The sequence below is a fragment of the Paroedura picta genome, chromosome 1, assembly GCF_049243985.1.
Source record: "Paroedura picta isolate Pp20150507F chromosome 1, Ppicta_v3.0, whole genome shotgun sequence".
Classification (NCBI taxonomy): domain Eukaryota; kingdom Metazoa; phylum Chordata; class Lepidosauria; order Squamata; family Gekkonidae; genus Paroedura; species Paroedura picta.
In genome coordinates, this window is record NC_135369.1 from 104,475,749 (window position 1) to 104,490,226 (window position 14,478).

The 14,478-nt window shown below is 42.0% G+C and overlaps 1 protein-coding gene across 5 annotated transcripts in view; it reads right to left on the reverse strand.

Moving 5' to 3' along the window:
- The window catches only part of ADGRG6 (adhesion G protein-coupled receptor G6), a 150,529-nt gene that overhangs the window by 16,234 nt on the left and 119,817 nt on the right, over positions 1-14,478 (reverse strand). For all 5 annotated transcript variants that reach the window (XM_077351169.1, XM_077351168.1, XM_077351178.1 and 2 more), the window contains 2 exons: positions 12,776-13,059; positions 5,160-5,261 (listed from right to left, as the gene is read on the reverse strand). In XM_077351169.1, the coding sequence (XP_077207284.1) occupies positions 5,160-5,261; positions 12,776-13,059 (386 nt within the window). The remainder of the gene's footprint in view (positions 1-5,159; positions 5,262-12,775; positions 13,060-14,478) is intronic.

The following is a 14,478-nucleotide window of genomic DNA, read 5'->3' on the forward strand; positions in this document are numbered from 1 at the left end:
ACATGCAGAAGAAGTCATTCAACCACACTAAAAACAAGTCAGGGGAAACATGGATGCTTCTCATTCTGGGCACAGAGGGCAGGCTTACAGTGATCAAGGTTTTCCACTGCTGAATACATGGCCACTGGTTCTTCTGCATGGAATGAGGCCATAAACAACAAATTCTAAGTCACGTGGTACTTTTAAGAAATCTAGGACAGAGTAGTTGCAGTTCTTTCTTCACCTCATGGTAATCATATAGTGGTAGTTCTTTTAATGTCACTCCATTTAACATTTAAAGGATTGCTCCATTGTATCCCACACAGTTTCATGAGCTCCTAGAAATGTTCCAAAGCATTTTCACTATGAATGCCACTCATTTATTGGTCAAGATTATATTTCCGAGGATACACCACAGTACAATACCTTAAACATGACAGAATAAGTGTCTGATGTGTTAGAAAGGGTCAGGGAGGAAGGAGTGTCTGTTCTCCAGCCAGAAAGGTTACAGCAGCAGCATCTGCCCCAGCTCCACTACCACAGGAAATGGGAAACAAGGGAGATTCCCTGCCTGCTGGTCCACACCAGTCCCAGCACCAACCAAACTGCAATCAATGGCAGAAGAGGAAAACTTCCATTATTTGTTTTCCTCCTTCCTCTGATTTTGTGAACTATGAAAGAGACAACCAGGTGCCAGAATGAGGAAGAAATCTTAACAGGAAATAATAGCAGCATTATTTAAAAAAAAATAAAAAAAAAGATTTTTAAAAGCTGTCATACTGACCAGACCTCCTCCCCTCCATTCTGGGGCCGTGGCAACTTCCCACCAAGGTGAAAGGCAAAATGACAGATGGCAGAGGGGGAAACCAACGGGGCATGATGATGTGGTGGAGAATGTGGGCACTGCACCTGTCTCAGGCAACCCCTTGCCTGGACAAGCATCTGTCTGTTGCTCTGTACTCCAGTTTTGGTGATGCTACCCAGGCAGCCCAGTCCACAGGGGACTGACAGAGTAGAGAACTCAGAAAGGACCATGGGCTTCATGCAGTCCAGGCAACAGTTGGCAGAACATCAGGCACAGCTCTTATGAGACATGATGCAGCAGAGAGAAATCCAAACATCCCTTCTCCATTAGGAACCACCCATTCCAGCCAGAACCCAAGAGCTGGGGGATTAAATAGTACTGGATTTGCTGCCACACCAGGATTGGGCACTTAGTTCCAATTGACCAAGCTGGTGCCCAAGAATGACGGGGAGGTCTTCCTGGAAACATTTGTGCACATGACAGAGGTGAACCAATGGCCCAAAGAGCAGTGAACCTTTACTCTTGGATACCATCTCATGGAAGAGGCTCAAGCTGCCCTTTTATGCAGACTATTGTAAACCGCCACAAGCTACTTGGAAGTGGTGAGTAATAAACTGAAATAATAATAATAAAAAGAGCCTTGGTGAAAGCTGAGGCAGCTGATTACAAGAAGCTGAAGGCTGCCATCTTGGACAGCTATGAGGCCACAATGGACAAATACCAGCAGAAGTTCTGGGCCTTGACATGCGATGAGCAGTGGAGCTGGCAGTCACTGTGCATTTTGAGGAAGGGAGGAGTTTGGTACAGGCTGGTTGGACAGTTATTGGTGCCAGTTTAGTACCAATGGAAATACTCACCTGCATACATGATCACTCCTGGGCTGGACACTAAGGGGCTTGCAACACCCTTCTAAAAGGGTTTTTTTTTGGGGGGGGGCTAACTGTGGCTTAGAATGTTTCAGACTTCTGTAAGTCTTCTCCTGTGTGCCAGAGGTTGTCAGGACAGCTGGCTCCTCATGTCTCCCTCTCCTCTCTGCCTGCAATCCAGACTTTTTTTTACCAGACATCAATGGATTTTGTAGAACTCTTGCTATGCACATCCCAGGGAGCCTGATATCTACTGGTTCTTATAGACTATGACACAAACTATCCAGAACCAAGAGCACTGATACATTACTTTGCCCATGTGGTCTTACCCTGGAAGGCTCTGATGGACTATGAGACACCTTTCATAGCAGCATTCATGTACAAATTATGTCAAACTTTGATTCTACAATAAAGCATGATGATATGGCCAACACTGAAAATTATAGAGGGGGGCAGCTACACATTGCTCTTCCTGTCAGTGCTGATTTTATTAAGATTGTGAGTGGGTGGGCAGGAAGAGATATGACAGTGTTTGACGCTTGTGGCCTTTCCTTGCATACCCAGTGATTTGATGTTTGCCACTGTGGGATGCTAGGTGAAATTCCTCCAGGCAAGGCTGGATTTTGGAGATTTTTGGTGGTGGTGGGGATCACCTGGGCTTGAAACTGGGGTCAGTGTGAGTGGGCAGGTAATTGTGGGTTCCTGCATTGAGCAGAGGGTTGGAGTAGATGACCCTGGAGGTCCCTTCCAACTCTATGATTCCACCCAGGAATCCATAAATTAGCTCAGAGGGGCAAACCCCATGGAGGCTTAAGGTGTCGTCATCATCATCATCATCGATGAGCAGATGATCGATGATCATCATCATCATCATCCCTTCCCTGGTCAGCTCAGGTCTGGTAACATCAAAATTAAAACCTATAAAAATGAGGTTCATCTTTAACAAAATTATACATTTAAGTTTTAAATTTATTTTTAAAACACCTCCTCTTTCCAGTTAAAAACTTCCTGAGGGGGCTAGTCAGTGTTTGGCAAGATTGGATTCTCAGGCAGGGAGGCCAGAATCTTCTTGATGTTATTTCCTGGCCTCAACCATAGACCTGGCAGAGCAGCTCTATCTTACAGAATCTCCAGAACTGATCTCACTAGTTAGAATATTTCACCAGGCTAGGACCAGTGCTGAAAAAGTCGTGGCCCTGAATGAAGCAAATTTTACCTCTTTGGGGCAGGGACCATAAGCAGATTTTGATCACTTGATCTTAATGTTCTTTAAGGGGCATAGTGGAAGGGGCAGTCCCATAGATTCAAGGGTCTCAGGTTGTTTAAGGCTTTGAAATTAAGAATCAGAACCTTGATCCTGATTCAGTCTCCAATCTGGAGCCAGTGCAGCTGAGAGATCACTGATATAATGTGCGTTCTCCACTGGGTTCCGGTAAGTACTAGTTGGAGTTTCTGAAGCATCTTCAGGGGCAGCTCTGCATAGAACAAGTTACAGAAGTCTAGCCTAGAGGTGATTATTGTATGGATGCATTTACAGTGGCTAGATCAAATACTGAGAGGAAAAACACAAGTTGTTATGACTCAAGAAGGTGGTAAAACACCTCATGAGCAACATTTGTGACCTAGGCCATATATAAGGAGACATCCAGGCTCTAAAGTATTATGCAGACCCTGTCAAGAGCTGGGAGTTGCACTAAATCCTCCTCAGTATGCCAACCCAGCACGAGGCCCTCCATCATAGCTGACTCCACTTGAGCTAGTCCATCACAGCATCCAGACATTAAGCCAAATAATCGGGGGGGGGGGGGGAGTGTAGATGGCTGCCCATCAACAGAAATAGCTATACTTAACTTTTCTGGTTTTAATGTTTTAAAACTCACTTAATTTAAATTCCTATCTTTGTATTTCTATTTTTACACATATAATTTATTTATTTTGTTGTAATCTGCCCTGAGTCCCTGGATATGGAAAATATAAATGTAAAATAAATAAATAATAACCAATTTGTGTAGTATAGTCTTAAAAGTCGGGTAATGCCTCTTGAACAGACCATCTGTCAGCAAATGGTGTGCTGATTTTAATATCCAGTGGAACCACAATGTTTCTTAGATATGTGTGGACACATGTAATAAATCTACAATAAATTTCTGTGTACAGAGGACAATGTGAAAATAATGGAGTAAAAAAGCATCACAAAATTATATCAATATACTATATGATAAATATATTCAATAATAAACAATGAAATGTCTATACTTGAAAAATGCTAGTATATAGCAAACCGATCCTATATAGTACAATAAGAATTACCAGGCCTATCTTGGCTTTCCCCTCCTAGGAAGGCAACTCCACCCCCGGTGCCATTGCTACAAAAAGAGGCTTTTGCAGCATTGCTAGCGTGATGGTTGCCTTTTCTCCTGGTTACACCTCCCCGTTCATGACTGCCAAAGCCTGTTGGTGGGTGTAGCCAATGCTGAAGAGGAATGAAGCAGGAGGGAGGATACCCATACCAGACCAATGAGCAGGACTCCCCAGGAATGAGTGGGGACCAAAGGGAGGCCCTGGCAAAAAAGAAGGGTGGCATAGAAGGATACTTTAGGCAACAGGCTGGAAGGAAGGAAGACTGGCACCACAGGCTGCACAATCAGGAGGAGGAGAACTTGGGTGGACCAAACACCCTTTCCTCCCATTTTGAGACCAGTATCTTCCCATTAAGATGAGAAGCAAGATGGCAGAGAACAGCATTCCCCAGGCAGTACTGGTAGGGCATGAGAACCATTGAGTCATGACTCCTATTATATCAGTTAACATCCCTAGTGGCTAATAATAATAATAATCATCATCATACTATATATACAAAAAGATTACCATCCTTCCAAAGATGTACTGAAGTTCCAAACCCTCTGACTGGCCCTCACTGGGGTACATGCTCCCAACAGGGAGATGGCACTCACCCACTGAGGGCCAATTGTAACTCTTCTCCACCCCCCTGCTCCCCCTCCTCCTCCATGCTGCTTCCTGGCACTTGCCAGAAGAAGGAAGAGCCTGTACAAAGTTGGGGAGGTGGGGGAGGAGGATGGATGCACTCTGCCACAGCCATAGCACAGCCTTAGGGGCCCAGATCACCTGGCTGGCCCACTGTGTTCTGCTTACTCCTGCCTGATGGGGACTCCACCAGCTCACTGTCTGGGCCATCTTGCTTGGCAAGAGCACTTGCCTCTTCTGTACTCCCACCTTTGCTTTGCTACAGGTGACCTAGTTCACTAGAGGGACTGCCCTACTCTCTAGAAGCTCTTCCGTCCTTTGCCCTCCATCCTCATGCCTTTCTATAACCTGTTTTCAAAATAGGCTTTGCTACTAGAAGTTAATTAAAATATGAACCATAAAGCAATATAAAATAAGCAACCTTTACTTTCCAAAATTATGCAAAGAAGTTTCCAAACAACGTAAACAAAATCTTTGCAATAATTTAATACTTCATCTATATTACTGTTTTTTGTCATGTTTACCTGAGTTGTCTGCCAATCTGAATCTACCACAGCAGAGATGCCGCCTCCATTGTTTCTGTACATTTTCTTTCATTGCACAATGGAATAAAAATATAAATAAACCTGGAGGTAATGCAAAAAATAAAAACTGAATTAAAAATCCAACTAATAGAAGATAAGGAAATCATTTTATAGATGCAATTCCCCACAATTGTGTTGTTATAAAATACTACTCATTGGTGCTTTACTTTTGTAATTAACATATACACCTAAAGTGTAGTCTTGCTTTCTTCTATGTGGCTACTGGCCTCTATAAGGTAGTAGAGAACTAGAGTGGTATAGTGATTAAGAGCAGCAGATTTTAATCCGGATAACCAGGTTTGATTTTCCACTCCTCCACATAAGTAGTGAGCTTAGGCTGGTAACTGTTCTCTTAGAACTCTCTCAGCCTGACCTCCCTCACAAAGAACCTGTTGTGAAGTCAGAAAAGGAAAGTAATTGTAAGCTGTGCCAAAATAGAGAAAAGCAAGGTATAAAATTTGCCAGGTTTGGCATGTCCTCAAAATTTACTTATGGTGAAAACTATAATGTTTTATTATCATCATACACAGTGAACAAGCACCAGATCCCAGGTCAAATAACAAGGGATGGTTTTCACTCTCAGGCCCTGAAGTAAGTAGAAACTTGGCAGGCATCTTATCTACATCTGATTTGGCATGGCAATCTTTATGTTCTTACCTGGTTTACACATCAAAAGATTTAAATATTTCTCAACAACATAAATTCTACATGAAAGGCATAGGAAGGTGCATGTATAAAACCCCAATGTGCACACTAAGGTCCTCCTTGTTCATTTCATATTTTCATGCAGATATTACCAGCATCTCTGATACCACCATAAGAATTGAATTGAAACACTGGATCAGGTTAATTTTACCAACCTGAATATAAAGCTGATTCCATAAATAAGCGCTCAAACTATTTTCTATTAAAGAAGTAGGCCACAGCGGCCCATCTCAAATTGGAACTGGAGTGGGTGATAGGATCTATACCAGTTCAGTCTTGTTTCCCAATTTGCTTGTGATTCGAAATGGGCAGTGCTTCAGATTGTACCCAAAGGGTACTTGTAAATGGTTCAGCATCATCTTAGAGAAGAATGACAAGTGGAGTGCTCCAGGGATCTGTCCTGGGGCCTGTGTTGTTCAATATACTAATAAATTATTTGGATGAAGGATTAGAGGGGGTACTTATTAAATTTGCAGATGATACTAAACTGGGAGGGGTAGCAGACACAACAGAAGACAGAATCAGAATACAGGATGATCTTGATAGGCTCGAGAACTGGTCTAAACTGAATAAAATTAAATTCAATAGGGGCAAATGTAAAATTCTGCATTTAGGTAGGAAAAATATTGACCAATATAGGATGGGGGCGGAGGGCAACAAAGATGGTGAGGAGTTTGGAGACCAAGATGTATGAGGAAAGGTTGGGGGAGCTTGGTCGGTTTAGCCTGGAGAGGAGGTGACTGAGAGGGGATCTGATGGCCATCTTAAAGTATTTAAAAGCATGCCATATAGAGGATGGAGCAGAGTTGTTTTCTCTTGCCCTGGAGGGACAGATCAAATTAATTAATTCAAAAGAAATTTCATCTAAACATCTGGAAGAAGTTCATGACAGAGTGGTTTCTCAGTGGAACAGGCTCAGGAGGTGGTGGGTTCTCCATCTTTGGAAATTTTTAAAGATAGGCTGGATTGCCATCTGACAGAGAGGCTGATTCTGTGAAGATTCAAGGGGTGGCAGGTTACAGTGGATGAGCGATTGGGATGTGAGTGTCCTGCATAGTGCAGGAGGTTGGACTGAATGACCCAGGAGGTTCCTTCCAACTCTATGATTCTATGATTCTAGATGTAGTCCATAAACAAGTTTTAAAATGATGTCTGAAACCTGTGTCCCACCCATTCTGCACATGTTGGATAATGTGCTTCCATTGCACTTTAGAAGTATAGTATCCTGTTCTGCACAGGAAAATCCAGCTGCAAAAGCACACTGAAAGTGCATTATCCAACATGTGCAGAATAAGCCATCACTTTACATAACATCAAACAAATAATTTACAAAAATCAGTTCAGAACATACAAACTTTCTATCATTGTTTTCTATCATTGTCTTCCACCAGAGGGTGAGGACTTTAAACCTGCTGCATTACCAGATGTTGGAATCTGGGTGTTTTTATGCTTCATGATTTATTTTGCTCCCAGTTGTGGTGAAATCAACATATTCCTGAATCTGAAAAAGTACAGTTCAGGAAAAAAAATATATCATTTCAGAAAATTCCAGGAGCAAAAAAGAAATCCCAAGATTACCAAAGCCGAGAAGGAGGTAGCAGCTGCTTGGCTACAAACTATCTTAAATGTCTCATCAGCTCTGCTCAACCAGTCTCTCACCCAGAACTCCAAATATGGAGATCTTCTGAAGCTCTCCAAAGGAAGGACCAGCTCTCAGGTATAAAATCTGTTTGACATGTGTGGTCTTGTTCTTTGAATACTTTAAACATTACATATTCATATTCATAAATGTTGTAATATGCTCCAGGCTTGGCTTAAAACTACCCATTTGGCCCACCCAAGAATGACGGCAATAAACAGTAAATGTAATATTCCAAGCTCCTAATTTCATTAAAGGAATTATAGTGATGAAATAATCCAAGCTTTTACTGTGTGTTATACAAACCACAAATGTTAAATGACTTATAAGAAGTAAGCTAATTTGCAGCAGGTGTCTTCTGTTTGTGCCAAGAATTAGTTACAGTGAAGAAATGGCTATGGGAAGTCTGCTGAGTTTGCACTTGGTACACATTGACAAGTACATCAGCAGTTTAGATCTTCTCATGTGTGACTGGAGCTTCCCAGCTTTACCTTCTCCCTCCAGCCCCCTGTGCATCATGAAAACCTCTGCTAACAGTCAGGAGACCAAAGTGCCAGATGCACATGGGAGGAGTCTCACTAAAAGATCAAATCTTAGAACTGAGTTGGCTCTATTAAAATGGGGAAGGGGGAAGAGACTGATTTCCTTCCTACTTACTGGAATACACTTGAAAACTGGAGAAATTCTAAGACTAGAGGTTAAATTAAAAATTAATAAGATTCTGGGTCCAGATGACATACACCCAAATGTAAGGACTTCACTCCTTCCTCCAGGCAAGTCCCCCTTAGTTACTGGGGATTATTAAGGAAATAAATTGTTAATCTTTGATGTAATTTGTAACTAAAATGGGAAGACTAGAAAGTAGGAAAAATTTCAATTTAAAAAAAAATAATATGCCTGTCAATAGAGATGGTAGATTCCCTTCAGTGATATAGAGTTGTGAGGGATGGGTCAGTTTTTGTGCCCCACCCCACAAACTGCCATTGCATCCAAGAAACCCAGGAGAGGATTCACAAAGTAATTCCACCTGTGCAGAATGGAATCCATCTAGATGTCAACAATCACAGTATTAGACTTCTTACACAGAAATGTATGATGTGCCAGTGTAATTGCTTAGGTGCTGGCTACCAAGTATCTGGAAGACTTTTGAATTTATCATGCCATAAATGTCTTAAATATATTATTGTCAATATATTATTTTTCCCACTCAGAAATACTGAGAATATGTTAATAAGCTTCGTTGGTATCACACTAAGTAACTTAGGTTTAAAATGAATAAATAAAATCACAGCTAGGAATATATGCTGAACTGAAAACTTAGGGCCATTTCGCACGGCTTCAAAATAGCACAATGGTTGCTAATTGAAAACGCTACTAATTTGGAATAACCCACGACGTCGTAGACAATCTGCAACACTCCTGAAACCGACCCGCAAAAAGCGCTTCGTTGTAGCGCTTTCAGGGGAATCCCAAAAAGTGGATTCACCCTCCGGAAAGCGATACACTCCTGCAACCAATCTGCAACAATAGCGATAATGACCTGTGCGTTAACATTGTTGCGGTTTCTTCAGAGTCCCTCCTCCTGAGCCTGTCCTCCAAACTTCCGGCGAAGCGATCGCCATTTTTTTCCCCCCGAGCGAGTGGAGATCAACGCACCGGCAAGCCTCCGTTTAGCCAGTGAGGCTTCCCAGGCTGCAGTCCCTCCTCAGAGCTGTTTACAGTCACTAAGCACAAGAAGCCCGCAGAAGCCCGTTTCCCTTTATTTTTCACACTGTTTCGGCTGAAAATCGCGCCCGTGAGGGGGGGGAAGGGGGGGGGTTCCACTCGGAGGCAGCGTGGCCACGATCAAATGACAGCTCAAACAGAGGCTTCCCGGCTTCAGTCCCTCCCCTTCAGTCACTAAGCACACACATTTCACACATTCCATTCAGCCGAAAATCGGGCCCGTGAGAGGGGGGGGGATTTTTTTTTTTCACTCGGAGGCAGCGTGTTAACGATCAAACGATCAAACAACAGCTCAAACACCCCAGGCAGCTGGATGGGTCTCTCCGTTGCAACGAATCTACCCAGATTCGTTACAATGGGTCTGTTTTTTTTTTTTTTTTTAAACCTTCCTTAAAGGGAAAGGGGCTGTTTGGGAGCATGCTAACGGCTGCCCATTGGCTGCTTGACGGCCAGGGGCGGGACGAGCTTGGCAATAGCGCTTCCTTTCTAGCGATTTCTGCCGAGACCGGAAGCCTGTGGGAAACGCTAAAAAACGCAACTGATTCCACTACAAAGGCAGGTATGCATAACGACGAATTCCACTATTTTAAATGGCGATTTTTCATTCAGTGACCAATTTGCAACAAAGATCCCCGTGCAAAAAGGCCCTTATATTTTATCTCAACAGCACTGGGTTTAATGGAGAAGCCATAAAGACTGAATTTGTCTTGGAGCTGCCACTGGATTTCCAGTGAACATTCTCTAATAATTCTATTGGTTATTGGATTAGAACACAGATTCCATCACACTTTCCCATAAAATACTTGACAAACAAGTCAATTAAAATCAAGACTCACAGCTTGGATGAAAGATGTTTCACCGTGGCTGGATGGCTCAGGCAGAGTCACCTGAAACACAACCCCTCCAAAATGGAGGTCCTGTGCTGGGTAGAAGGGGGTAAGACAAGGAAGCATGCCTCCTCTGCCTGGATGGTGTGCAGCTTATGGCTGTGCTTGTGGCCAGGAATTTGGGGGGTGATCTTTGATGCCTTCTTGTCTATGGAGACTCAGATCATGAAGGTAACCCAAATGTATCTGCACCAAGCAAGTCTACTAGTGCCCTGCCTGTCCCCAGTACACTTGGCCACAGTGATCCATGCAATGGTCACTTCCAGATTAGACTTCTGTAACTCATTTGCATGGGCCTTCCCTTGCCTCTGACCTGGAAATTGCAGTTGGTGCAGAATGCGGCTGCTAAGGTCCTCATGAAATCATCTTGGAGGGCCCTTGTCCAGCTTATGCTGAGGCAGCTGCACTGGTTACCAATTAGCTTCAGGATCAGGTTCAAACTTTTGGTTATTACCTTTAAGGCCATGCAGGGCCTGGGCCCTGCATATTTGAGGGACCACTTGTCTCATGCCCCCCGCAGGGCTCTTTGCTCTGCTGGTTATCCCTGGACCCCGGGTGGCATGCCTGGCCTCGACCAGGGCCAGCACTTTTTCAGTCCTGGCCCTGACCTGGTGGAATGAGCTCCCAGAAGAGCTGAGGACCCTGATAGAACTGTCAATGTTCCACAGGGCCTGTAAGACAGAGCTCTTCCACCAGGCATTTGGTTGAGCCCGGGACAGGAATATTGGGTCCCTCCCTATATAGGCCCCTGCAGAGCCCTGTAGAGGCACAAGCTTTGGTCAATTGGGCAGAGATGCCTCTTCTGAGGTGGATATTGGGGACTGGTGTGTCTTATAGGCTGTGATTGGGGGAGGGACAGGTTTATAGATTATTTTACCCGCCATTGAGCACTTTTGTTGTTTGTTTTATGAGGTTTTATTATTTTATTGTAAACTGCCATGCACCGGACTGGCTTCAGGAGTGGTGGAGGATAAATAATTAATAATAATAATAATAATAATAATAATAATAATAATAATAATAATAATAATAATAATAATAATAATAATAATAATAGGTTGCAATATGTTTTTCCCATTGATCTTTTTAACATGAAGATTTGCATCTGAGTATTTGAATCTCTACTTGAGATATAACATGTTTCCATGGTAATAAATGGTATGTATAGTAAATTGAGTGTTTGAATAAATAAGGGAATGGGGAAATATGCAGCAAAGGGCAATTCAGATAGCAGGGAAAAGGCTAGGACAACAGTTGAAATGTCAGATGGTGAAAGTCAGATTATGAAAATCACACAAATGTATGAGAAATTAGTATTTCTTTCATGTGGTATACTTTACAGCCATTAAAGTGGGCTGTAGTGTCATATAGTTGGTCCTTAAGATGATATTAGGAAAAATTGAAAATAGAATCCATGAATGTGAGAGAGATTCAGACTGGAACCATGGCATGAGACAATGGAAGGAGTTATTAATTCTTTTCCCCTTCAGGAAGAACACTGAAAACTGGAAAAATTACATGGCCAGGAAGTGTTGAACTACCTTCCCACAGAGACTAGGTTTGAACGAGGATGTTCTCCTGTGGCTGATATTTGCTGCTTAACAAGTGCAGGAGATCTGCTGATAGATCTCTCATTATCTCACTGGTAATAAATCTGGAAATAGAAGATAGATTACCTGAATAAGATAATAGAATGCAGACTGCAGAAGTGACCTTTCTTATTTTCTTGGACACACTTTACAAATTAACTGCTGCAGACTTATCCTGTATTTCTTATAGTAGAATATTTTCTTTATTGCATAACAAACTGTTTCTCTATTAAAAACAGTAAATACCCTTACCTTAATGTACTTTTATTTAATATTTAAAGAGGAATATATTTTGGTGGCATGACACAAAAATCTGTTTTGCAATTAAATTATCATCAACAAATATAATTTAATAATTTCTGATCTTCAAATGCTTGATAATTTACAGTTTTATCAAAAACATCAAGATCAATGACAGTAGAAGGGGGAAAAACACGTCACTTATGAATGAACTAAAAAAGACTTCTACACTCATTGATGTTTTCTTACCGAGGTTTATTGTTCAAGATGGCATTTTTATAAAGGGAACAGCATTGTATGAGGGAAATGTTAGGTACTTTGTTGCATTTTTTCTTGTCTATATTATCTTGCCTCCACCACATTTTTTCTAATTTTTGTACATGTATCAGACTGTTTTTATTTCACTTTTTTTACACAATAGTAGTTATCATAGAATCATAGAATCGTAGAATTGGAAGGGGCCATACAGGCTATCTAGTTATCAATAACTCAAGCAATACCTGCCATCAAGAACAGTAACAGTTCAAATCTAATAAATGTTTAAGTTTTGCCTAGCAATACTAGATATTTAATATTCCATGCCCTTTTGAACATACTGTGTACATTTTCTCTCTCTCAAATACAACTGGGAATAACTCACAAAAAACTTGTAAGTTTGGCTTTAGGATCAAACAACAAATAAATTATAAGACTCTAAAGGTGCCATGAGTCACTTTATTCTTGCCATTTTTAAATTATTAGCTTTGTTAATCCCCCAGGAACTCATCTTACCTTGCAATGAATTGAAAATACAAAACAGGTACATGAAAGGGAGGTATAGTGGTCCCCAGGCAAAAAAGGCAAATCCCCATGTCATGCCTAGTAGGAAAGTCAAGCTAACAACGCTACGAAGATTCCTCAGGATCTCTTCCCGCATAGTCCGGTTGCTCCGTTTTCCATTTCTTCCACAGATTTGCATCATTACCACAACAAACATGGCAATGTTCATGAGAAACATGATTCCGAAGTAGCCAACACAGGTCACATAAAATACAATACTGTCTCTGATCCAACAGCTGTAAAGAAAGCACCAGTTATTTCTGTGTAATTAAAGTGGTTGCCCATTTTATATTTGTCACCAAGGACAGACTCCTTGCCGTATTAATATAGTCATGGTTTCCTCATGGTTGGGAGCCACGTGTAACCTCAAGCACCCTATTGGATCGATTTGCATAGTGGAGGCTTAACATGAAGGTAGAGAACAGTCTTCTTTCCTTTGGCACAGACTTGCTAAAGGGGATCCCTAAAGCTTAAACTCATTAACAAGGCAATTCAGTGTTAAGGTGACTGACTCTTCAACTTTAAACACTGGTTCTAGCCCAGATCTGGATAGCCCAGGATAGCCTAATATTGGCAGATCTTGGAAGCTAAGGGTTAGCTTGGGAATACCAATAAAATACCACCAATGAAATCCAGAGACAGGCAATGACACACTACCTTTGAAGATCTCTTGAAAACCCTATGGGTCACCATGAATCTGCTGCAGCTTGATGTTCCTTTCTACCACCACCAAATGGACATAGCCCATTCTAATTCTACTATCACATATTCATGTGAAATAATCTCGTATCTAGGGTTGTGTGCGGCGGCGTCCGAATTTGCCATTCCAGGACAACGCAGCCAGTGCTGCGCCGTGTGAGGGGGAGAGGGGAGGGGCAGGTGCCAGTGTGTCAGTCGGCACACACACGCAGGCACGGAGCACTGTGCCAGTATGTGCGCTGAGGTGCACACTGGTGTCGGCCTGGAACGGCTGATTCGGACACTGCCATGCACAACCCTAGTCATATCCTAAACATTTAGCTTTGATATTATAACTTTACACAACAGATATGAACATATCTTATGAGCAATGCAGGCATCCATAATTATCTTGCCAGGGACCTGAAAATTACAAAATAAGCAAATAAAAGGGCCAGAGAAATGGATTTTATCTGTGTGCAAGGTTCAGTTTCAAGTAGCAGATATGTATCTTTAAGTAATGAGTTGTGACTTGTATCTGAAAGTAATTCAGTTAGGGGATGAACCTTAAAAAGAATATGTATTTTTCGGATCCAGATAATAGGAAGCTGGAAAAAAATGGTATTCCCAGTTACCCAGGTTCCTACTACCAGTTTGGTATTTGGATCCAAGGATTTCACTGTTATTCAACGCCATTATTTCACAAAGGTGATCTTTCTGGAGAGCTGGAGGGGCTGCTTTTTTTCTTAAAAGCTAATGGCACCAAAACTGTAGCAGAGCTGCTAGTCTCTGTCCTTTAAATAACCCCCAAATTTCAAGTGAATTGGAGCAAGAGGGCCAAGCCCACGGGCCTCTGAACAAGAATCTCCAGCTATCTTCCACTGTTTTGGAGGGACAGCAAGATTTCTTCCAGAAAGATAATAACCAAATAAGCAAAATCAAGCAAAGCAAACACTGAAACTAAAGTAGACAGAACC